The sequence below is a fragment of the Hemiscyllium ocellatum genome, chromosome 18 (assembly GCF_020745735.1).
Source record: "Hemiscyllium ocellatum isolate sHemOce1 chromosome 18, sHemOce1.pat.X.cur, whole genome shotgun sequence".
In the NCBI taxonomy this organism is placed as follows: domain Eukaryota; kingdom Metazoa; phylum Chordata; class Chondrichthyes; order Orectolobiformes; family Hemiscylliidae; genus Hemiscyllium; species Hemiscyllium ocellatum.
Genome location: NC_083418.1, coordinates 61,726,041 through 61,752,720, shown reverse-complemented (window position 1 = coordinate 61,752,720; position 26,680 = coordinate 61,726,041). Strand labels below are relative to the sequence as shown.

The window sequence follows — 26,680 nt, the reverse complement described above, 5'->3', positions numbered from 1 at the left end:
AATTAGTTTAAATTAATTTAAAGATTGGACCCGGCAGATAGAAGAATTTTTAATTCCTTGGTGGGAGAGTTAAACCTTTCAGAAAGGAGATTACTTCACACAAATGTTAACATAATTTTTTAACTTTTCATAAGGTCATAAGACCAAAATAAATAGGACAGGAGTAAGCCATTGGCCTCACAAGCCTGCTCTGTCATTTAATAGAATCAAGGCTAATTTGGCATGCCTCAAAAGTCGCCTTTCCCCATAACTTTTAACTCCCCTACTGATCAAGAATCTCAGCATATATTAAAAAAATACACAATATCTGCCCCCACAGTTCTCTGTGGCAAGGACTTCCAAAGACTCAAACCTCTGAGTAACAAAGTCCTCCTGACATCATTGTTAAATTGGCACCTGTTGATACTTAGGTCATGCCCTCTGGTTGTAAACCTGAACCAGCACAAGACATAATAAGCATTCTGGTTTTCCACATAATGGTTATTTTGATTTTTGTTAATTAAATAATTAAATAAAGGACTGCAGTAAAATTTGTTTCCCTTCCCTAAAAATCAGTGATTCAACTCCACAGATTTCTCAATGTTGGTGTTAACCTTTCCATGACTGAAATAATGATCACACCCAACAAAATTCTACTGAGCCCAAATACTGAATAATAGAATGGTTACAGCACCCAGGAAGCCCTTATGGCTGCACTGGCTCACTGAAGTAGCAATTCAACTAGTGCCACTGTTTTTTTTCCAGCATATGATTCACTTTCACCAACAGATGATCAGTTATCTTTTGAAAACCTCAACTGATGCTGTCTCCAACACAAAGTCATACAATGCATTCCAAATCTTAAGCAGCCTTGAGAAAAATATTTTCTCGAGGCTGCCTTACTTCTTCTGTCCTTAAAGCTCCTCCTTCTGCTTGTGTCTAGGTCAATTGTAAATGCCACAACTAGGGTTCATGTACTTTTGATAGGGAAGGGTATCAAATGGTAGAACGACAGTTAAGATAATCATCACCATGATCCCACTGAAAAGCTCAACAAGCTTGAGGAATTCAATGAACCCATGTTCCAAGTATTCTGTAAGTGATAAAATATCCAATCCATTGTCAAATCTTAAAGCAAGGTACATGGCCAAAAGTGAGAACATCTTTGCTTTGGCTCACAGGATGAAATCACACTTGATGCCACAGGTTCAAAGTTTTAAAATGAATCCCCACTACAACCATTCTCATGAGTCTTGTTATATCATGCAGTCCTGTGATTAGAAAACATTCAGTTCAACTCAATGCGTTGGTCATGAGTATCACTGATCTTACCATCCAAGTTAGCAAATCAACAATAACCAATGAAACGTTTGTGCAGTATCTTAGTAAAGGTAACTTCCTGTATTGCATAACTGTTTTACTCCATAAACAAGCTTGGAAACCATAACGTTAAATGCATCTTTGTTCTCACTCTGCAACTTCCCCACTTCTACTTTTGCTATCAAGTTCACAATTTGGAAATCTTTCAGGGCTGCACTCACACAGACCTCCCATGTCTCAGCCTGGACCAAAATCGATAAGTGACTTGTCCATGAAAAAAGACCCCAAAATTCAAACACAAACAGTTCGAGCATTTAATGGCCAGTGACTACAGCAGGTATACATGCCTGAAGCCGGCAGAAATAGCTCACATCATGAAAAATATAAATGCCAGGACTGTTAATACACAGGACTAAATAAATTAGAACAAACTTAAAGAGCTTGAAACTCACTGGAAATACTGAAATAGAGTACAACTGTATAAGACAAAAACAGTCAAAGATTACAAAAATGAAACTTCATGGGAAACAAAATTAAGATCCCAAGGCATTAAAGATAGAACAGTTCATGATCTTACACATGCTTAACAGATGAAGGCCAGAATTTTCCATGCACACAAACTAAGATGACGAGTGAGTGAGTAAATTGCCCCTACTTGAAGGGTCAAGAATTGATGAGGAGGTGGAGATATTCTGGACAAACTGCAGCCAGAAATTGTTTGCCTTAATTTCAAAGCAACCATGGAATATTAGTTTTTTTTAAGAAGTGTAATATAAGATCCGAGTGGTGGCAGTGTTCCAAATTCAAATGTTCTCTCACTTGCTGAAAGATCATGATGCCTTCAACAGCTCAAGTGTCAGCTACAATTTCTGGTGGAATATTTATTTGGATAGTATCTAGCAGATCAATTTCACTCAGGATCTCAAGTATTCAGGGCTTTTGGGCAGCTAAGGTAGAAAACACATCACGATTGCCCCGTTCCTTAGCAAACAAGCCCGTCGATAGGACCACATTTTTGATCAGCCACTGACATACCATGACTCTCACTTATACAGTCCATCTGGTGATAACAGATCGCAGAAGACACTCACAATCAGTGCTTTGAATGAAGTAGTTTCAAACTTTGTGCAGAAGTATTCTGCTCATTGGAGCATCAAGTGTCTGCCCTAAAAGCACATGTAGACTCAAAAGCAAAGCAATATAATAACATGCACTGGGAGCCTCTTTTTTTAAACTATAATCCACCATTCCTGTTACTATTCAGTGAATCTTTGTTGTAAGCATGTAATTCCAACAGTTTCTCGATGACTGTACACAACACTTTTTCAAACGCAAAACATGGACTAAAGCAGGCCTTGCATATCTGTCATATCTCGCACACAGGCAGCCATGTCTTCAGCTATCAAGACTTCCTGAACCTTCTTAATCCCTGATTCCACAGCTCCTTCTTTGAAACTTTTGCTTGTCCCCCTTTATTGCAAAAAGGAAGCTATTTTCATTTGTCTGAAGATTATCTCCTGTATTGTCTGACTAGTTCTGATAGCATCCTTGGTCCAACCATGCTCATGGATCATGTTCAGAAATTTTACATTCAAGTCATAACCTCAATAAACTTCACATCAGTCCTGAGCTTTCATGTTTCTTGCTACTATACACGAAAATGCAGCTACCAATTCATTTATGGCTGATTCTATCGCTCCTCCTAGAATAGAGACTTCATTTGGATGACACCAGGACTGCACTGAATGGGTTAACTTCAAAATAGATCAAGCAATTCTAAACTCTTCAGGGCCATGAACTGAACGGTTTTCAACCATCAATCTTTAAACATACTGTTCAACATATCTCTTACCCACCTATGGCATCAAGCCAGGTTATCACAGCTGGCTGCAAGACAAGAAAGAAGTACACATCAACGCCAGCACCAGGCATACAGAGAAGGCTTCAACCTTATAAAGCTACAAATAGGATAACATGTAGGCCAAGCACAGGACCTATCAAGCAATGGATCAAGCTAAATGATATCATTATTAGTGGATCGAACCAAAGTACCTTAGTCCTACTAGGAGAAAGTGAGGACTGCAGATGCTGAGAATCAGAGCTGAAAATGTGTTGCTGGAAAAGCGCAGGTCAGGAATTCCTGAAGGGCTCATGCCCGAAACGTCGATTTTCCTACTCCTTGGATTCTGCCTGACCTGCTGCGCTTTTCCAGCAACACATTTTCAGCTACCTTAGTCCTACAACATCCATGGTCCATAAATATCCACATCTTGAACTGGGAACAGCCAGAACCGAAGTGCAAAAGACAAAGCATTGGTAACAAACAGCATGTTCAGTGTATGAGACCTCAACTTCCTGCACAGATTGCCAACATTCCAGATGTTCAAATTCAGCCTATTTAATTTACTTCTGACAACAGTCGACCAATGGTTCCAACAGGACCAACGAAAGCCCTCATATCTGGCAGCACATTACGACTTGGGCTCCAAAACCAAGTGTCTTTAGCCAAATGTTTTCAGCATGGCTGTAATATCAGCATTTATCCCACAAATGTACTGTCTACATGAAACTGGACAAATCCAATCCAACAGTTACCTCTTCAGTCTAAACTCAATCATAAGCAAAATTACAGAGTTGAGTTCATGCTTGCTTACAAGCTTAGTTTCTTGGCTACTAATTTCACTGGAAAGACTCCAAGGTCAAAGGATAGTGCAAACTTTGGTGTCTTATCTGATCCAAGATACGCTTCAAATCACATATCACACCATTATGATTTCAAATTTTGCAACATCAGCTGGCCTCAGCTCAACTGCTGTTCAAATCCCTGTCCCTGCCTTGATTATCTACAAATTTAGATTACTTAAATTAACTTATAACAGGATCCTAAACTGAGTAACCACAAACACAAGGTGATCCAAACTTCAGCAGCCTGTGTATGTATATGCAGCATTCCCATACCGACTCAATCACTTTTTCAAACCAAATGGCCTCATTCCTCCCTATCTCTGTAATTTCTGCCAGCCTTAAAAACCAGAAGTTCCTCTCTATTAGACTAATTCTGCATCATAATCACTTCCAATTTTAGTTGCACTATCTTTTGTGTCAGCACAGTGGTTCAGTCGTTAGCACTGCTGCCTCACAGTGCCAGGGTCTCAGGTTCAATTCCAGCCTCAAACAACTGTCTGAGTTTGCACATTCTCCCGGGTGCTCCAGTTTCCTCCCACAATCCAAAGATGTGCAGGTCACGTGAACTGGCCACGCTAAATTGCCCACGGTATTAGTTGCATTAGGTAGAGGGAAAATGGGTCTGGTGGGTCACTCTTCGGAGGATTGGTGTGGACTTGTTGGGCCAAAGGGCCTGTTTCCATGCTGTAGGGAATCTAATCTAATCTTGGGCCCAAACTCTGAAGTTCCCTGTTCATACTCAATCTTTAAAGGGCTTCTTGAGAACTAGTTCCTTCATCAGACTCGTATTCCTAAATCTGTGAATTGCGCAGGAGACATTTTATGATGTTAAACGTACTTCAGCAACACAGTTTGGTGTTGGTTAATATGGAACCAAGTTGAACAGTTTCAGATTAGCAGAAAGGAGAAAAGGCAAAGAAACTTTAGCTTGTGGCAGCAAACTTTAAAAAGAAAACAAAACAGCCACAACCAAAGCATGAACTCTAACCTTCTTCCTCTTTCACTCCTGACAGAAGTTGCAATTGAAATATCAAACTATTTTGTCCTCTTTACAGCTTCAGCTTCACTGTGCTTTTGTTTCAGATTTCCAGCATCTCAAACATTTTTAAAATTTTTTTCTTTTCACTCACTGCAGTACAAAGTACAACAAAAGTGTGACACGGTGGCTCCGTGGTTAGCACTGCTGCCTCACAGTACCAGGGACCCAGGTTCAATTCCTGCCTCGGGCAACTGTCTGTGTGGAGGTTGCACATGCTCCCCAGTGTCTGTGTGGGTTTCTTCCCACAGTTCAAAGATGTGCAGGTTAGGTGAATTAGCCATGCTAAATTGGCCATAGTGTTCACAGAAGTGTAGGTTAGATGCATTCATCAGGGGTAAATATAGGGTTGGGGAATGGGTCTGGGTGGGTTACTCTTCGGAGGGTCAGTGTGGACGAGTTGGGCCAAATGGCTTGTATCCATACTGTAAGGAATCTAACCTCAGCAAATATCAAGGTGGAATGAAAAATTATACATGTACACACCAGATTTAATACACTACTAACAAATGTCATGAAACATACAAAACAAGAGCACTGCTGCTCATTGTGCTCATGCCATTTGAAGATTAATTCCCAGTGCTGCTCCGTAATTCTTGCTGGTTTGAGCACTTCAAGTGCATTAAGCAGTATTTTGGAATGAAATGCACCTGTCTTGACAAGCCTTTAAAAAGTTAGCCAGGTTAAGTGCCTTCCAAATGACAAGTTCACAACTCCACTCTACTTCTACCAACTGCTCAAGGGTATGCACCCTCTAGTAGTCAATCTCTCTGCTAATAGCAACAGGTTCTTCATATCCACTCCTATCTAAGATCTTCAATTCTGTGGAGCTCAAAATCTTCCCCGAGGGGCTTCGGAATTCCATACAAAATGTCAGCAATTTCCCATTTCTGGCTACATCTCATTAATCCATTCTGTATCCTCCCCTTCCAATCATCTTTCCTGTAATGTGACACAAGCTGCGGTCTAACTCCAGCTTTGATCTGTGACAGATATGATGAAAGTTACGCATGATACAGAGACCCTGCTTTACATATGCCCTGAGCTCTCCATATCTTAAGCCACAAAACAGAATGCATGAGCTGTGTTTTCCTTGATATGCCCAGCTATGTTTTGACATTAATGAACTTAATTTCATGCCCTTTAAGGAGAGCTATGACATGCATATCCGCAACTCTAAGCAAATCTTTAGCATTTTTATTCAAACATCTTGTCAATCACAACAGTAAAAGTTGAAACTAAAATTTCGGACAGGAGATAATTCAGACCAAATGTAAGAACTGGCCATATTTTTCAGGAGCATCATAATTTGGACAGAAAGTTTCCATGTGCAGACAATCAGAAATAGCAGCACAAGAATCTTTGCAGATTACAAATCCCGACTCAGCAGTTTCTTAAAGATGGAGCTGTCATCATGTCACACAACACTTGCATTTGGCATTGACAGATTCTACAGCACAGTCTTACCTCAGAGCAATATATGACTGATTAAACCACAACTAAAAATGAAACGACTGGCACAAGCAAACATGCTCATATTAAAACGGACTCAGCTCAGCCCAAAGTGCACAGAATTCATATTGTCAAAAATTCTAACGTGCTTCTCGAAAGCATTATAAAAAACTGACAGAGGCACATAAAAATATTAGGGGAGGTGTCAAAGGCTCGCATAAAAATGTAGGTTTAATAAATATTTTTGGAGATAAGTGAGGTAGTCACAAAATAGTATGGGGAGGGAATTCCAGAGTTTACAAACTAAGGAAATTAAGGCAAAACCATCACAAGCGGAGCAATTAAAATTTGAAAAACTAAGGATCACAATTAGGTAGATGCAGCTTTTAGATTAGATTACTTACAGTGTGGAAACTTTCTGAATATGTAACAATGAATGAGGAGATGGACAATTTTGAAAACGAGGATACAAATGATAAAATCAAGACTTGAAACTGGGAGTCAAAATGACATTGAGGTAATATGGGAATGGACCTTCACACACAATAAAAATGCCACTTCCAAGCTTTCTACAGAAAATAGGTCCTCCTGATGGAGAAGCAGGATATTAGCATTGATAGTGTATTTGTTAGCTAACAAGATGCACAATGGGGGGAGAAGTCACTTTGAAGTTGGCAAGATGTACTACCTTTGTCACAAAGAGCAATGCTGGGGCTGAATTATTTACAAATTTAACTAAAAATGCATGATATGTCACCTTGCTGCTGGTAGAGAGCTAGCGAAGAAACCAAGATGGCAAGTGTCTACAAACTGATACAGATGGTTAAGGGACAGTTAATGCAGCAAAGTGATTAGTGCCAAGGACCGAGGTTTGATTCCAGCTTGCACATTGTTTCCAAGTGTGTGTATCTCCTCTGGGTGCTCCAGTTTCCTCCCACAGTCCAAACATGTGCAGGTGAGGTGGACTGTATGTCAAATTGCCACATAGTTTGCAGGGCTAGGTGGGTTAACTCTGGTACATGGGGCATTACGGAGAAAGGGCAGGATGCACTTCAGAGGCTCAGTGCAGATTCGATGGGCCAAATGGTCTCTTCTCAGATTATGTGATTCTATGAAGAGAGGGAGCAAAAATTTGGCAAAGTAGTTTTTTAAAAATTTTTCATTAGGGCACATGGGAGTCACCAGCTGGACCAGTATTGATTGCCCATTCCTTTGAGTTCAAGATGTTGATGAACTACCATCTTCAGCAACTGTTGTCCATTTGGTGCAAGAATAGCCACAATTAGTGAGGGAATTCCAGAATTCAACTCAGCAATAATGAAAGAACATCATATTTGGCCAGCTTAAAGATGATGAACAGCTTCTAAGGGAACTTGCAGGTGACAGTGCTCTCACATATCTGCGCCTTTGTTCTTCTAAATGGTCATAATTAGGGGCCAAAGGAACCTGGTAGTTTTCTGCAGTACAACTTGCGAATGGAACACATTGTTGCCTCAGAATATCAGTGGTAGAGGAAATGACTGCTTCTGGATGTGATACCAAACAGATGTTTTGTCCTGATGGAATCTAGCTCCGCGTGTCTTGTTGGAGCTCCACTCATGCTAGTAGTGTCGTGTTTTATCCTTATAGATGGCAGATAGGGTTTGGAGAATCAGGAAGAAAATTATTCACTGCAGGATTCCTAGCCTGAGATCTACTCTTGTAGTCACAGCATTAAATATGTTCAGTTCATTGTCTGTTCAAGGGTGCCCAGTTTGTGGCAAGTGAGAGAAAACATACACTTGTCCACTTTGACAGAAAGAATAGAAAAACAGCATGTGCAATGAGAGAGACGGTAGAACTGAGATACAAGCTATCTGGGTGACATAGAAGATGAACAACATAAATTTACTCTATAGGTGCAATAAATGATTCAGAATGCAGAAGGAATATCAACATTTATGGCAAGGATGTCAAGTAGGGAAGTGTGGCTATGAAGGACCTTCATTAAATGCACCTGGAGCACCGTTGACTGTTTTCATCTCCTTATTAAGAAAGGATATAACTGTCTTCCAACTAATTGAATGTCCATCCATAAGGAAAGAGTGCGCATAAGGGTCCATTACCCATGAGAGTTTAAAAGGACAGCTTATCTAATTGAAACATGGAAGATTCCTGAAGTGTCTGAACAAAATGGATAGTCAGTGAATGGTCCTCTAGCAGGCAATCTAGAACTAGGGACCATTTAAAAATTACAAGCCTCCTACTTTAGACGGAGATGGAAGGGTGAACATTTCCACTCAGTAGGTTGTTATTTGTGCAAGTATCGGAGGTTGGTCACTAAATATATTTGCAGTTGAGTGAAATGAATCTTAAATTGACAAGGGGGTTGAGTGCTAAGTGGAGCAGATTGATAACTGAAGACAAAGCCACAACCAAATCAATAATGATCTTATCAAATGATGGGGCAGGTTTGAGGGACCAAATGGCTTTCTTCTATTCCTAACTCTTGTGATGTTATGACTGGTAACAATTGAAGACTGTAGTGGTAAAACTTTGAATGACTTCAAGTTTACAAAGATTGGAACATGGGAAACGGAAAATAAAATAAAAAGTCAGACTTTGAGATAAGTGAGGTATGAATCTTTATATTCCTATCCAATTCAGATATATTACCCAAATTTAACACATTTTCATCCTCCTAAAATTACAACCTTAACACCATTCAAAAAAAAAAGCAAGTCGTCATGATTATCTGGAAGGTTATCTTACCAGTTGTGAGTGTTTCCTGCTGCAATTCAGGTTGCTCGACCTGATGCTGAGGCTGGCTGCTGAAACCTTGGCTGTAGCTGGGCTGATATGGACTCTGTTGCTTGAGAGTGTCAGGGTCACTGGCAGGAGGCACTGGCGCATTCATATTGAACACCTTTAAATAAAACGTTGGGAGGTGATAAAAGAGTTACATTTGAAAACTAACTCTACTGGGTCCTGTAAAACTGCATTTGCACGCACACACTTTGGGTAGTACTCAGATTCAATTTTTTTCCATATTGCTTTAGCCCAATCAGTTAACTTACATAAATCAACTTGGATGTAGAAATAGGTCAGACACTGTTGTCCATGCAAATATTTCAAAATTTGTATTTTCAAGCAAAACTTGATTTGAACATTTATTCAAAAATGTAATTTCTGCGCGCTTTAAAACTGACATCCAAGTTAAGTCGATTAAAGGATCAGAGAAATTCTGATCCAAAGTTGACAGGCTAAGGAAGGAAAAAAAAAGGGCTAGTCCCATGTGATTGACTGGCCAGGACAACATTATACACATTCACCTCTCTCTCTCCCTCAGATAAGTTGACGCGAAGATTTTCCTGAAAGTTAGGAGATAGAGTATGATTAGAAAGACAGACCAACTCGTTTCGTACTAAGCCAGAACCAGGAGCAACTCTGATCAAAAACAAATTCCCTTCAGGAACTTGTTACACTGCTGTTGCAGAGATGTGGTGAATAGAAGAGCAGTCATTCAACAACTGCTACAAGATACAGACTCTAAAAACAACAGAGGTTATGTTCCAGCCACTGCCAATTCTTGTGATTTAAGTCATCCACCCACATGTAATGTAAGCAAAATAAGATGAGCGAAACCGTTGATGTAACCCAAGTCCATTCAACATGTATCCAGAGAGAGAGTGGGAATAGTGGCTTATAATCAATTTATGACACTATATTTTCAAATTATAACGAAGTTGAATTCTGTAACAGCAACTGACATTGGGTCAAGTATGAAGAAGCAGAGTCTGGTTCATCCTCAAGTGGCTGGGACAGGATCAAATTGGTTGAAAGGGAACAGAATTTATGCTAGGTTCAATGGCCTGTCCTCGGGTAAAAAATGAGGTCTGCAGATGCTGGAGATCAGAGCTGAAAATGTGTTGCTGGTTAAAGCACAGCAGGTTAGGCAGCATCCAAGGAATAGGAAATTCGACGTTTCGGGCATAAGCCCTTCATCAGGAATGAGGAGAGTGTGCCAAGCAGGCTAAGATAAAAGGTAGGGAGGAGGGACTTGGGGGAGGGGCGATGGAGATGTGATAGGTGGAAGGAGGTCAAGGTGAGGGTGATAGGCCGGAGTGGGGTGGGGCGGAGAGGTCAGGAAGAAGATTGCAGGTTAGGAGGGCGGTGCTGAGTTGAGGGAACCGACTGAGACAAGGTGGGGGGAGGGGAAATGAGGAAACTGGAGAAATCTGAGTTCATTCCTTGTGGTTGGAGGGTTCCCAGGCGGAAGATGAGGCGCTCCTCCAGCCGTCGTGTTGTTATGTTCTGCCGGTGGAGGAGTCCAAGGACCTGAATGTCCTCGGTGGAGTGGGAGGGAGAGTTAAAGTGTTGAGCCACGGGGTGGTTGGGTTGGTTGGTCCGGGCGTCCCAGAGGTGTTCTCTGAAGCGTTCCGCAAGTAAGCGGCCCGTCTCCCCAATATAGAGGAGGCCACATCGGGTGCAGCGGATGCAATAGATGATGTGTGTGGAGGTACAGGTGAACTTGTGGCGGATATGGAAGGATCCCTTGGGGCCTTGGAGGGAGGTGAGGGAGGAGGTGTGGGCGCAAGTTTTACATTTCCTGCGGTTGCAGGGGAAGGTGCTGGGAGTGGAGGTTGGGTTGGTGGGGGGTGTGGACCTGACGAGGGAGTCACAAAGGGAGTGGTCTTTGTGGAACGCTGATAGGGGAGGGGAGGGAAATATATCCCTGGTGGTGGGGTCCGTTTGGAGGTGGCGGAAATGACGGCGGATGATACGTTGTATGCGGAGGTTGGTGGGGTGGTAGGTGAGAACCAGTGGGGTTCTGTCTTGGTGGCAGTTGGAGGAGCGGGGCTCAAGGGCGGAGGAGCGGGAAGTGGAGGAGATGCGGTGGAGGGCATCGTCGATCACGTCTGGGGGGAATCTGCGGTCCTTGAAGGAGGCCATCTGGGCTATTACTATTACTGGCCTGTCTTCCCAACCCTCAAATGAAGGGAATTTTTCCTCACCTACTAGATGCCAGATAGGCACCAAGGTAATTGAGAAACACGGTGAGTTAAAAATTGCATTGTCAGAGCCTACGTGGAAATCAACATTTGCAGATGATTGCAAGGTGCAGAATCTAAGAAATAAGTAGGAGGGACTATAAGATAAATGTTGAGGGCAACATGGGAAGTGATGATGGCTATTCTTCAACTCAGATTAAATCGCTATGAATAGGAACAGTCGCATGCAGACCCACTTCTGCACAGTAGTGGAAATTCACTGGAATAAGCTGTAATGATCATCTACATCAAAGGATTAACAGAAGAGGAGAAGGAGGAGGGGGGATAAGTTTGCTGGTCAGTCACTTGGGATCCATTTGAAATTAAACAAAAAAGTTATTTCATTACTGCTGAAGAATCAACAAAAATCTATTTTCTTGAAAACATTAATGGGACATGGGCTCAGCCAGTATTTACTGCACATGCTTGGTTACCCTTGAGAAAGTAATAGTGAGCTACATTCTTGAACCATTGCAGTCCATTTGGTGTAGATTATGCACAATGCCATTTGGAAAGGAGTTACAGGATTTTTCACCAACCAACAGCAAAGGAACAGGTATCTGTTTCCAGTCACTGTTGAATGGATTGGAGGGGAACTTGGTGGTGATGCTTCCATCAATTTGCTAATCTTGTGTTTTTAAGAGGAGTATGGTCCAGGAGCATTGGTCAAATTCAGCCACGCATCACATAGCTGGACATATAACTGCAATTAAGCATTGATGGAAGGAATCAATCAGCTTTTGCCGATGTGGTGCCAATTAAACATGCTGCTTTCTTATCGATAGTGTCAAGCTTCTTGACTGTTGGTGCTGTATTCATCCTGGCAATTGGGCAATATTCCATCACATTCTTGACTGATGCCTTGATGATGACTAGTCAATTTCAGTTTATGGTTAGTGGTAACTCAAAGGATGCTTATTGTGAGCGATTTAGCGATGATAATGCTACTGCACATCAAGGGGTGTAGTTAGATGCTCTCTTATTCTCATATCACTACTTAAGTGTACATTAAAATAGGGGGTATTCTAAAGTTATGCCTGTGATTTCACATAAACCTGCTGGACTACAACCTGGTGCCATCTGACATTCAAACACTGACACCTTCACTCCTTAAGGACTATAGTGATCACTCTAACCCAATACAATCTTGGACAGATACATTTTGCAGCAGGCAGAGTGGTGAGGACAAGGTCAAGTGTGTTCTTTGTTGTAGGATCCCTTACCATCTGCCACATACCCAGACAAGCTGTCTCTGAGGACTCAACAAGCTGAGTCAGTAATGGTGCTGTCAAGCTATTCTTGGTAATGGACACTGAAGTCTCCCAGCCAGAGCATACTTCAGTGTTGCCTCAAACCAGTGTTCAACATGAATATCAGTTCATCAGCTGAGGGGGGTTGGACCAGAGAAATATCCTGCTAGCGCACTAACACAGCAAGTCAATGACATATCTGTCAGCAATCTGTACTTTGAATAGAAACAATGAACCGACACGGCACGTGTGCCATTGATGTCCAACGAACATTCAGCACACTCAACCCACTGGCATTACACTCCTCAACCCTTCTCAGACTGCCTCACTCACACTCACCAAAATCCTCTCTCACTCCTGGGGATTGGGAACAGAAAAGGAGACAGATGGGATTTCAAAATGGGAAAGGCAAAAAGCAAACTGAGACCCCAGGATTTGAATATGTTTGAAATGGTGAAAAACACACTCAATTTGATTGTCAGGGCAGCAAACAATCCAAACGAAAACCAGTTCATAACTTCTGTGGCAGGGATAAAGAATTATTTTATCCCTTCATATTTTTGATGTTTGAAATTTGGCCGAAGGTTGGGTTTGGCTAATAGCAGTCAAAATAAAGGCCATCTTACCGTTTGCATTGACTGGAATGGAGCAGCATTAACATTTATGCCACTGCTATGGAGGGGTTTGTTAGGGGGAGCCTTGAAAGCTTGTGACTGGGAGACAACAGGAATTGCTGTTGATGCTGGTGGCTGTTCAGACGTCAGTGACATTGCAGTCTATAGGGATACAGAAGTTTGAAGACAAAATGCACATAAAAATCAATAAAGCTAATCAATCACAAAAACGCAACTATCAAATGCTTCAAAAGAATATTCAATCTTAAAATTATATTCAGCTCACAATCAGATGCTGCCATAATAAACAAAAAATTATTGTCGGCAATTTGCTGTACTATTCCCAGAACAATTACAGAATTATTCCTGTCTTCCAGAATTATTTTATGTTCCAAAGCCACACGATGGTCTCTGATTTAGAGGTGGTTACATGCACAGGTTAAAACATGAAAATGCTTGGATAACAGAATGGAAACAAGACAAACATTAATAAATTAATTCCATAAGAAATGAATGATTTATTGTGGATAATGGATTATATGTAATAGCGAGTTGTTTTGAAACACGTTTATGCATTTTTCAAGGGTAATCAAAATAGCACTTTTTTGGGGGTGAACCATTGTAATTTGATCATGCTTATTACTCAAAGGAGACACTACTCGAAGTTCCAATATCACTACTTAAGTGTACTTTAAAATACTGAGTATTTTCGCAAAAATTATCAATGTGATGTGGACATCAACTTTTCTGTATAATTTCCGTGCACTCATATTGCAGTTACCTGAATAGACTCCATAGATTCTTTCTGGGTTCGCTGCTCTGACACATGGGAAGGCTGGTACATCGGCTGAGATGATGTGTATGGTTCATTTGTGGAAGATACCAGAGGTACCTGAATGACAAAAGGAAATAGAATGGGGGAAATATAAATATCTATGGATTGCACTACATCCAAGAATGGGAAAATACAAAGGTTTGGCTATCTTTCTTACAATGTGTGGAAACAAGTTTCCAACCCAGTACACAAAATATCCTACTGACTCAAAATCCCTGATTTACCTTTAATCCTAATTATATATGGCCTAATAGTATTCAAAACAAAAGGCAGCATTTGTTTCATGTATTTATTACTCAATCATTCCTCCTTAAACATGTTATGCTGCACAACTAGAATCTAGAATTATTCCTGCAGGACCCAAGTTAACATGTTAATGCATGGAAATAGTATATTTACATGAATTGTATTGCGTGTGTAGTACAACTGCACATAATGAACCCCAGCAGTATATGCAGGTAGATTAGATCTTTCTAATGGTGCATTTGAGTATGCTTCACTCAACCAGAATCACCAAAATCAAAGACTTATTTCCAACAAAGATGAGTCAAATAAAATACATTACACAGCAAATACAAAATCATGGAGATTAAGAACTTGATTAAAAACCATGGTAATGCAACAAAACAAAATTTCAAGAACATACTTTTGAGCCTTCCTTTTCCTGTGAAATATTCCTGAAGACAAGAAAGCTTGCAGTACGATATTCAACAGGTTTGAACAATTACAAGCCAATAAACAAAAAAAATACATAGCTAACAGTTTCAAAATGAAGGAGGACTGGCCAAAGTTATCCTGAGGGAAGGGAAATGTAGAAGGGGTTAGAAATAGGTAGCAGGCAGTATAGAGGCTTAAGCCCTTCACTCTGTCAGATTGATGAAGCTCAAGCAAATCAGAGGGATTTCACAGCCAGTAACTCAATGCAATTGGAACATCATATTGAACTCCAAGAGTGTAACAAGGTAGAGAATGGACAGCAGAAACAAGAAAATGTTTGAACTAACTTGTGTTACCAACGATAATAACATTGATATTCAAATTCCACAAAAATACTGTTTCTCATAAATAAAACATCTATGTTAACTATACGGACTGAAATTAAACGCCTACAAGTGAAGATAATGGTTGGACAGCTACTTGATAACCTTCAAAGACAGCCCTGCTGACACAGGTGTCCCGTAGGTCCGAGTAGTATTCCTGTTGTGTTTCAATATGAATAAATGTATCTCAAGTAAAGACTAGCTTTGACTTCCTTCTTCATCGAGTAGCTCTCAGGAATATGACAACACATGGTACATGATTCCAAGGAAACTCTGACATCACAGAGTCATAGTCAGACCGATGTACAGCACAGCAACATACCCTTCGGTCCAATTCGTGCATGCCAACCAGATATCCAAAATTAATCTGGTCCCATTTGCCAACACTTGGTCAAACCCCTCTAAACTCTTCCTATTCACGTACCCATCCAGATATCCTTTAATTGTTGTAATTGTACCATCCATCACTTCAAGTTCATTCCATACAATCACCACCCTCTATGTGAAAAATTTGCCCTTTAGATCCCTTTTAAACCTTGCCCTCCTCACCCACAACATATGGCCTCGAGTTCTAGGTCTCCCCCAACCCAGGAAAAGACCTTTCTATTTAACCTATCCATGCTCCTCATAATTTTATCAAACTCTGTAAGGTCAACCCTCAGTCTCCAACGCTCCAGGGAAAACAGTACCAGTGTACTCAGCCTCTCAGTATTGCTCAAACCCTCCAACCCCAGCAAATATCTTATGAACCCATTCAGGTTTCACAACATGGTTCCTCCAGGAGGGAGACCAGAACTGCACACCAATGTTCCAAAAGTGGCCAAACCAATGTCCTGTACAGCCGCAACGTGACCAACACAGAAAAGCTTATCAAACGCCTTCCTCACTATCCTATCTACACGAGACTCCACTTTCAAGGAGCTATGAACATGCACTCCAAAATCTCTTTGTTCAGCAACACTCCCTAGGATCTTACCATGAAGTGTTTAAGTCGTGCTAAGATTTGCCATTCCAAATGCAGCACCTTGCACTTCCCTAAATTAAACTCCATCTGTCACTTCTCAGCCCAGTGAACCATCTGATCAAGATTAGATTAGATTACCTACAGTGTGGAAACAGGCCCTTAGACCCAACTAGTCCACACCAACCCTCCCAAGAGTAACCCACCCTAGACCCATTTCCCTAACACTATGGGCAATTTAGCATGGCCAATTCACCTGATCGGCACATCTTTGGATTGTGGGAGGAAACTGGAGCACCTGGAGGAAACCCACACAAACATAGGGAGAAATGTGCAAACTCCACACAGACAGCTGCCCAAGGCTGGAATTGAACCTGGGGCCCTGGTGCTGTGAGGCAGCAGTGCTAACCTCCCATTGTACTATTGAAGTAACCTTCTTTGCTGTCCACTGCATCTCCAATTTTGGTATCATCTGCAAACTTACTAACTATGCATCCTATGTTTCGATCCAAATCATTTATATGACAAAAAAAAACACCAGACGCAGCACGGATCCTTGTGACACATCACTGATCACAGGCCTTCAGTCTCAAAAGTAACCCTCCACCACCAACACCCTCTGTCTTCTACAATTCTGTTTCCAAATGGCTAGTTCTCTTTGGATTCCATGAGATCTAACCTTGCTAACCAGTCTCCCATGGGGGAACCTTGTCAAATGCTTTCGTGGAGTCCATATAGATCATATCCAACGCTGTGTCCTCATCAATCCTCTGACATTTTTTGAAGTAATGAAATCACATTGGTGAGACATGATTTCCTACACACAAAGCCATGTTAACTAATCAGTCCTTGCCTTTCTAATTACATGTAGATCCTGTCCTTTAAGATTCCCTCCAACAACTTGCCCATTAGCAATGTCAGACTCACTGATCTATAGTTCCCTGGCTTTTCCTTACCACCTTTCTTAAATAGTGGCACCATGTTAGCCAGTCTCCAGTCTTCTGGCACCTCAGCTGTGACGATCGAAGACACAAATACCTCAGCAAAGGGTCCAGCAATCACTTCCTTAGCTTCCCACACAAAGTTCAAGGGTATACCTGATCAGATCCTGGGGATTTATTCACCACCAAAATCTTTAAATCAGTGCCCCCTTTCATATTAGTACAATAATCCCAATTCCTATTCAAGTATTTGAATCAACAAGAATGCTGGGCAAACTCAACAGGTTTCGCAGCATCTACGGAAGGAAAACAAGAGTCAATGTTTCCAGTCTGATATGACTTCTTCAGAACTTTGTACAGAGGAACCTCATTATCTGGTATTTGATTACCTTAATTTTGGATAATCTGGCAAGATCGCAAGGTCCCTATGCTTGGCTAAACTGTATTATCCAGCATTTGATTATCCAACAAAATATCCCCCACCTGTGCCATTTGGATAATCGAGGTTCCCTGTATAAGGAAAATGCTACACGATTTGTTGTTCTGTGTCACAAGGAAACGGAATTTAAAATCATACAAAATTTATTGCCTAAGAATATTCAGGGGAGATTTCAGAAAGCACTTCTATGTGCAAAGAAGGGTAGACGTTGGGAACTCGCTTCCTAAAATGGCGGTTAATGATAATTCAACAGTTAAATTTAAATCTGAGATTGATAAATTTTGATGAAGCGATGGGGTCAAGAAATATGGGCCAAAGGCAGGCACAGGGAGTTAGGAAACAATTCAGCCATGATCTTATTGAATGGCAGAGCAGGCTCAATGGGCTGAATGGTTTACTCCTGTTCCTACGCTCTTATGTTTTCCCATAGACCAAAAGATTAACTAATTTTTGGTTTGGATTTGAATTCAATCAAAAATGTCAAAACACAAAGGTTTAGCTCAACTTGTTAACCTTTACTTTAGTGCCAAAAAGCAGACCACACCTGGCATGGCAACGTGCAATTAAACAGGGGCAAAGTAATGAAGTGGCCTGCACAGCAGCGATCACTGTATGGTGGAATTTCACTTCTGCCTAAATAAAACAGTGAACACAAGGATTTTAAGTTAAATAAGACTAATTATGAGAGAACGAAGATTGAACTGACTAAAATGATCTAGAAAACTAGATTAAGGGTGAGATTGGTGCCGATGGAACAGCAGATATTGCAGAATACTCTGTTTAAAAATAACTCCCAATGACACAATCACATGTAGCTAACTGAGGAGGTTAAAGACAACCTTAAACTGAAAGAAGTGTTTAATTCTACCAAGGTAACAGACAGGTCAGAAAACTGGACAAAAAGGACAAAGAATGGTTAAAGGTTTAAAAAAGATACGTTAAGAATTTGAGAGAAAGCTCATGAGTAGAATAAAAAGTGGATTGAGTGTTCCACAGGCATCTCAACAAGACAGAAGTAAAATGAACGTACGTCCTTCAGAAGGTGTGCCTGCGTAACTAATAATGGTAAGCAGCAAAATGACAGGTGAATTAAATTGATACATCTGCAAATGTGTTGCTGGTCAAAGCACAGCAGGCCAGGCAGCATCTCAGGAATAGAGAATTCGACGTTTCGAGCATAAGCCCTTCATCAGGAACGTCGAATTCTCTATTCCTGAGATGCTGCCTGGCCTGCTGTGCTTTGACCAGCAACACATTTGCAGCTGTGATCTCCAGCATCTGCAGACCTCATTTTTTACTCTTTAAATAGATACATTGCAGGTCTTCACTGTAGTGAGTACAAATAACTCCCAGAAATAATCTTGAATCATAATGTGAAAGGGAACCCAGAACCTAAAATAATGACCATGACTAGCACTAAGGAAAATCAACCAAGATATAATTCAACAAATCCATGCCCTGATAGGCTTAACCATCTGGTGTTACTAAAAGTGACTGTTGAGACCGTACATGCATTGATGGTATTTTTCTAAATTGCTTCAGATTCTGGATGAGCCCATTGAATGACAATTCTCAAATCAACAAAGAAGGGTGACACCAGGTAGGAAACTACAGTACATTTGTTGGTGTGGAAAGCACTGGAACAAATCATCAAGCTTATGGCAAAGCACTTGGAAAATCTTCGAGGAATCAGGCAGAGTCACCATGATCATACAAAAAGAGATTATGCTTCACAAAGTTATTAAAGCTTTTTGAGAAAGTAACAAGTAACACAAAAGAACCATAAATAGATACTAAATGGAACCACAAATAATCCTCTCAAATCTCCTAAAAGCATTTGACAAGATGTCATAAAGATTACTCCAGAAAAAAACAGCTCAAGGTCTTGGGTTAACAGATTAGCATGGGCAGAGGGATTGGTAGTTCATAAGAAGCGCAAAGTGGGCATGAATGATCTTATTCTCCACAGCCACCTGATGAAGGAGCAGTGCTCCAAAAGCCAGTGCTTCCAAATAAACCTGCTGGACTATAACCCGGTGAGAGATTTCTAAATATGAATGGGTTAGTTTCAGATTGCTAAATGTGACAAGTGGCAGGTCATGGGACTAAATAGTGAGGCCTCAGTTACTTATATTACATATTCTGAATTGGATTAATAAGACCAAATGCATGGTTGCTAAATGTGCTGATGACACAACGTTGGATGACAAACTTAAGCAGTGAAGAAGACTCAAGTCCTCCATTTAACAAAGCTAGCTTGATTAAATTTAGCAGAACAATATGTGATCTTTAGGCATATAAAATTCAGAGACACTTGTCAGGGCAGATGCTGATAAATACATGTCAAATAACAAGGATTTCAATGGTTATCGGGACTAGGCAGGAATGTGGAGTTGAAGCCATTATCCCGAAGAAAGGTAGAACAGACTAGAAGTGCCCTTCCTGATGAAGGGCTTATGCCCGAAACGTCGAATTTCCTGTTCCTTGGATGCTGCCTAACCTGCTGTGCTTTAACCAGCAACACATTTTCAGCTATGATCTCCAGCATCTGCAGACCTCATTTTTTACTAGAAGTGCCAATGGCCTACTCTCACTCTAACTTCATATGTTCACACCTTTTTCAGCAAATGTTTTATCCTTATTTGTCAATCAGGTTATAGTCCAACAGGTTTATTTGGAAGCATAACTTTCAGAGTGCTGCTCTTTCGTCAGGGAGCAGTGGAGTCGGACCAAAAGAGACAGAATTTATCATAAAAAATAAGTGTCATGCAATTGAAATGACATATTAAACAAATCTAGATTGCTGTCAAGTCTGATCTTTTAGAAAGGGTTGTAGGTTTCGATTCATTAATGCAAAACTTCTATCAAATCACATTCCCAAGATGATAACATTTTATAAAAAGGAAGGTGACATCTCAGCTCAGACAATGCATTAAATGTGAGAGGTTAGAATTTGTCTGTACCCCAATCTCAAGTCAGACTGGTTCTATTTCCAAAACAGAAATCTATAAAATGTCACATGGAGTGACTGCCTGCAGATTGCTCGTATTTTTTGAGCAAAATAGAAAGTATCTGTAAATCTAATTGAGATATAATTATTTGTGTGCACACAAGAGAGAGAGAGAGAGAGAGAGAGAGAGAGAGAGAGAGGGGGGGGGGGGGGGGGAGTGTGTGAGTGTTTGAATACGTATTTGGGACAGAGCGTGTGTGCTTGCCTGTGTGCATTCTTAGACAAAGTGAGGACTGAAGATCAGAATCAAGAGTGTGGTGATGGAAAAACAGGTCAGGCAGCATCTGAGAAGCAGGAGAACCAACGTTCTGGCATAAGCCTTACATCAGGAATACATGCTTGGTTAAATGTGAGTGTGATGGTGAATAAGCATGAGTGGGTGTGGGGTTGTGTGCACATGCATGTGGGGAATTGTGCACACTTGTGCGAGAGCATGTGCATATAGTGTTGTGGTGTCACCTGTAATATGAAATGAACCAGAGGTCCTGTTTGAGGTCATCCTCATGGATACCAAACTTGACTAACCGGTCAGGGAATGCGGCCTCGGATCTTTGGGTGACCATCCTCAAAGGCAGACTTCGGGATATGCACCAACACAGACTGGCTGAGTGTTACAGCCAAGTTTGGAACCCATGAGGATGGCCTCAACCAGGATCTTGGGTTCACATCACACCACGGGTGACTCGACTACACTACACAGTCATCTCTTTCTCTCTCACACATGATCTTACATATTCTCATACTCATGCAGAGCCCCTCTCATACACACGTATACACCCCCTACACTCTCATAGGTTTATACTCCATCACACACACACACTTTACCAAGCATGCACACACGCAAACACTCACTCTCACGTACACTGACATGCATACACCCTCACTGTCAAGCATACACATACACAAGTCTATGGGGTGAATATGCATTTGCAGGTTCATTTGATTTTGCTCAGAAAAAGTGCACAATCTGCAAGCAATGTATTATTTTACAAATTCCACTTTGGAAAAGGCAGCACGGTGGCTCAGTGGTATTGGTGGAGGGGGGCTGGATAGGTCTACTGGAGAGGAAGAAGCTTAGGGCCTGGAAGCTATCCTTGTTGGGTATGGATGTGTAATGATGGCACATACATAGTGAAGATTAAACGCTGGGGGTTGGGGAACTGCAAGTTTTTAAGAGATGGAGGGAGCGTTTGGTGTCGTGGAGCTAGGTGCGAAGTGCCTGAAGCAAGGGGGAGAGGATGGAGTCAAGATAGGATGAGATGAGGTCAGTGGGGCAGGATCAAGCCAAGACAATGGGTGGGCTGGGTAGTTGGGTATTTGGATCTTTGGGAGTCAGGAGAACCAGGCAGTCAGGTGCTGGGGTCTGAGATTGGAGGCAGTGGAAGGCATGGACAATGAGAGTGGTTTTGGCATGATGGGCGCGGTGAGGTCGTGGGCAAGGGAGAGGTCGGATGTGCTGTCAGAGTTGGCGTTCAGCCTGTCCGACATACAGGTCCGTTCTGACCATCACCCCATCTTTGCCAGCAGGTTTGATGGTGAACTGGGGGTTGGTGCGGAGAAGGGGCGCAAGAGTTAGGGCATAGTGCCTGTCTTGGTATTGATAGAAGACAATGGGGAAGCTTGTGCAAAAGGTTTTTTTTTAGATTAGACTTACAGTGTGGAAACAGGCCCTTCGGCCCAACAAGTCCACACCGACCTGCCGAAGCGCAACCCACCCGTACCCCTACATTTACCCCTACCTAACACTACGGGCAATTTAGCATGGCCAATTCACCTGACCCGCACATCTTTGGACTGTGGGAGGAAACCGGAGCACCCGGAGGAAACCCACGCAGACACGGGGAGAACGTGCAAACTCCACACAGTCAGTCGCCTGAGTCGGGAATTGAACCCGGGTCTCAGGCGCTGTGAGGCAGCAGTGCTAACCACTGTGCCACCGTGCCGCCCATCAGTTGGGATCAGTTATACCGATTGTGTGACCCTCAAGTTTTCTTTATGCGCTTAAAGTCTTCTGAAGTTATGATTTGGAGGTGGTGTTCAACTGGCAAGTACAAAGTTAAAAATCACACAACACCATGTTATAGTCCAACATGTTTAGTTGGAAGCACCATCAGGTGGTCGTGAAGTTAATTGGCCTTCTAATGGTTAGAGTATGTGTGAATTGATTTTGACTGAAGTTGAATGCCTGGTCTTGCTGCAGGCCCCATACTGTCTGTGCTGGATAGCCTGAGGTGTAAAATCTCTCTCTGGGCTAGTGTCTGTTAAGTTTGGTTGATTGTTCCTTTCAGAGGTGGTGAAAATTGGGATTCAGGGCAATCAATAGTTTGAGAAGGTCATCTGTGTTTTCCCCAGAGTTCAGTCCAGCTCTCCTCTTTTAAAAGTTTTGTGAAGTCCAGTATCTTATCCAGTGGTTTAGACGATGTGGATTTTGGCTTGATTTTTGTCATTCTTCAATAATGGGCGACTGGATTTCCAAAGGCCTCGGGGTGTCCTTTTCATGAGCCACTGGTAGTTGACGTACAGGTACTTAACAGATTATGCATGATGTAATATCTTAGCAAGAACTTAATATACGACAGCCGTACAAAATATTTGTGGTCGTATTCATAGACTATATTATCACTTGCATTTTTCAAATGAAAGGAAGCTGGAAAAGTACTTTACCAATTTAAACAAAATAGGAGCTCCTTCATCAAATGGTTGTGGAGCAGGACCATAAGACAGAATTTATAGCGAAAGATTAGTGCCTTGGAACTGAAATGATATGTTGAACAAACCTAGTCATTCATCTTTTAGAATGGGTTGTTGGTTTCGATTCATGAATATGTAGTTCCCAGATATTCTTTCAACTCGCATTCCCAAGATAATTTAAGGTTCAAAGAAGTGACATCTCAACTCAGAGTATGCATTAAAGGTGTGAGGTTAGAGTCTAGGCAAAAACAATGACTGCAGATGCTGGAAACCAGATTCTAGATCAGTGGTGCTGGAAGAGCACAGCAGTTCAGGCAGCATCCGAGGAACAGTAAAAGCCCTTCATCAGAAATAAAGGCAGAGAGCCTGAAGGGTGGAGAGATAAGCCAGAGGAGAAAGTAGCATAGAGTACAATAGGTGAGTCGGGGAGGGGATGAAGGTGATAGGTCAGGGTGGAGTGGATAGGTGGAAAAGAAGATAGGCAGGTAAGACAAGTCATGGGGACAGTGCTGAGCTGGAAGTTTGGAACTAGGGTGAGGTGGAGGAAGGGGAAATGAGGAAACCGTTGAAGTCCACATTGATGCCCTGGGATTGAAGTGTTATGAGGCAGAAGATGAGGCGTTCTTCCTCCAGACACCTGGTGGTGAGGGAGCGGTGGTGAAGGAGGCCCAGGACCTCCATGTCCTCGGCAGAGTGGAAGGGGGAGTTGAAATGTTGGGCCACAGGGCGGTGGGGTTGATGGGTACAGGTGTCCCGGAGATGTTCCCTAAAGCGCTCTGTTAGGAGGCGCCCAGTCTCCCCAATGTAGAGGAGACCGCATCTGGAGCAACGGATACAATAAATGATATTGGTGGATGTGCAGGTAAAATTTTGATGGATGTGGAAGGTTCCTGAGGGCCTTGGATAGAGGTGAGGGAGGAGGTGCGGGCACAGGTTTTGCAATTCCGGCAATGGCAGGGGAAGGTGCCAGGCTGGGAGGGTGGGTTGTAGGGGGGGGCGTGGACCTGACCAGGTAGTCACAGAGAGAACTGTCTTTGCAGAAGGCAGAAAAGGGTGGGGAGGAAAATATATCGCTGGTGGTGGGTCTTTGTGGAGGTGGCGGAAATGTCGGCGGATGATGTGGTTTATGCGAAGGTTGGTAGGGTGGAAGGTGAGCACCAGCAGCTGTGGGAGTTGGTGGGTTTGGAAAAAATGTCAGTGTCAAGTTGGTCTTCATTAGTGGAGATGGAGAGGTCCAGGAAGGGGAGGGAGGTACAAAGGGGTAGCCATGGGCACACGTATGGGCCCCATCTATGCCTGTCTCTTTGTTGGCTACGTAGAACAGTTGATCTTCCGTAATTACTCCCCACCTCTTCCTCTGCAACATTGATGACTGCATTGGCGCCACCTTGTGCTCCCGCGAGGAGGTTGAGCAATTCATGAACTTCACCAACACATTTCACCCTGACCTTAAATTTACCTGGACCAACTGTCTCCTCTACAATGGGGAAACTGGGCGCCTCTTAGCAGAGTGCTTTAGGGTACATCTCCGGGACACCCGCACCAATCAACCACACTGCTCCGTGGCCCAACTTTTCAACTCCCCCTCCAACTCTGCCGAGGACATGGAGGTCCTGGGCCTCCTTCACCGCCGCTCCCTCACCACCAGACGCCTGGAGGAAGATCGCCTCATCTTGCACCTCGGAACACTTCAACCCCAGGGCATCAATGTGGACTTCAACGGTTTCCTCATTTCCTCTTCCCCCACCTCACCCTAGTTCCAAACTTCCTGCTCAGCACTGTCCCCATGACTTGTCCGACCTGCCTATCTCCTTTTCCACCTATCCACTCCACCCTCTCGTCCCTGACCTATCACCTTCATCCCCTCCCCGACTCACCTATTGTACTCTATGCTACTTTCTCCCCACCCCCACCCTCCTCTAGCTTATCTCTCCATGCTTCAGGCTCTCTGCCTTCATTCCTGATGAAGGGCTTTTGCCCGAAACGTCGATTTCACTGCTCTTTGGATGCTGCCTGAACTGCTGTGCTCTTCCAGCACCACTAATCCAGTACTAAAGTAGATAACCTCCTAATTCTCCCCATTGTATTCTATTTTCCAATTTTATTTTTACTCACTGACCGGACTTCAAATCCTCGAAGCACCCATTCATCTTTCTGACAATTCATATTCTGACTAAGCGTTTTTTTTTAATTCACTCATGGTATGTGAGCATCACTGGTTGGATCAGCATGTGTCTACAACTTGCAAACATTTTATCTCAACAACAAATCCTTGATATAAATTGTGAATAATTGGTGCCCAAGCACTGATCCTTGCTATAAAAAACATAAGAACATTCGAAATAGGAGAAGGCCAACTGGCATGTTGAGTCTGCTCTGCCATTCAGGAAATCATGATTCATGTTTTCGTGGACTCGTCACACCCTGCCAACGTCAAAATGACAAATTTATTCAAATTCCCTACATACTGCTTATTATTCAGTTTTCAAATCCATGGCAGTATATTTCCCCTAATCCCACATCCTTGAATTTTAGTGACTTCGATTTTAAATGGAACTTCAAAGTGATATGCATGTCTAAAGATACAACACTGACCCTTCTCATCTATTCAGTTAATGTGACATCAATAAAACTCATGTTGGCTTCATCCAATCCTATCACTTTTCATCAAAGTATATTCTTATCATATCCTCGATTATATGCTGCAGCATTTCCCTACCTGTACTGTTAGGTGCTATGTCAATAATTGCCTTTTCCTTTCACTACTTTTCGTAAAGGGCAAGTTACATTCTTAAAACTTGCAATCCACCAGAACTATTTTCAAATCGATACATCTTTGAATACAAGCCCTGTCACTATAGCTACCTGTTGCACCACTCTGGGGTGGAGATCATCAGGCCCAGGGGACTTAGCTACTTCAATTCAACTTATGTTTTCTGGCATCCATTTTCATAATAATCACTTACAAGCACTTACAGTCCACTTTATGTTTCTTACTAATTGTCTCTCATATTCTATTTTCCCTTGCTTAATCCTTTTGTGGGTCCTGCTTCTTAGATTTCCAAGGTGCTCCCAATCCTCAGGCTAACCCTTTATTTTGGCTTCTTTATGTTCATGCTCCGTAGAACTAACAGTGTGAATTTCTTAGTTCACCATTGCTGAAACAATTGTCCTGATGTTCCCTTGTGCATTAAAGGAATACATTTTCGTTACATATTATGGGCGAGTTTATGAAGTTCAACCATGAGCTGTCTACTGTCATACCTTTTACAAAAGTGCCTTAAACCAAATTAACCAATCAGAGACTCAAACTTTCAATAACTTCCTTTGTTTAGATTTAAAACTCTCGTTTCTGACTGAGCATTAATTCAAAATTCAATATCATCATCAATCTTTT

At 42.1% G+C, this 26,680-nt stretch overlaps 1 protein-coding gene across 1 annotated transcript in view; it reads right to left on the bottom strand.

The window, feature by feature from the left end:
- The window catches only part of caprin1b (cell cycle associated protein 1b), a 101,695-nt gene that overhangs the window by 24,160 nt on the left and 50,855 nt on the right, over positions 1-26,680 (bottom strand). The window contains exons 12-14 of the mRNA XM_060839074.1: positions 14,148-14,258; positions 13,379-13,528; positions 9,224-9,377 (exon numbers count right to left, since the gene is read on the bottom strand). Coding sequence (XP_060695057.1) covers positions 9,224-9,377; positions 13,379-13,528; positions 14,148-14,258 — 415 coding nt within the window. The remainder of the gene's footprint in view (positions 1-9,223; positions 9,378-13,378; positions 13,529-14,147; positions 14,259-26,680) is intronic.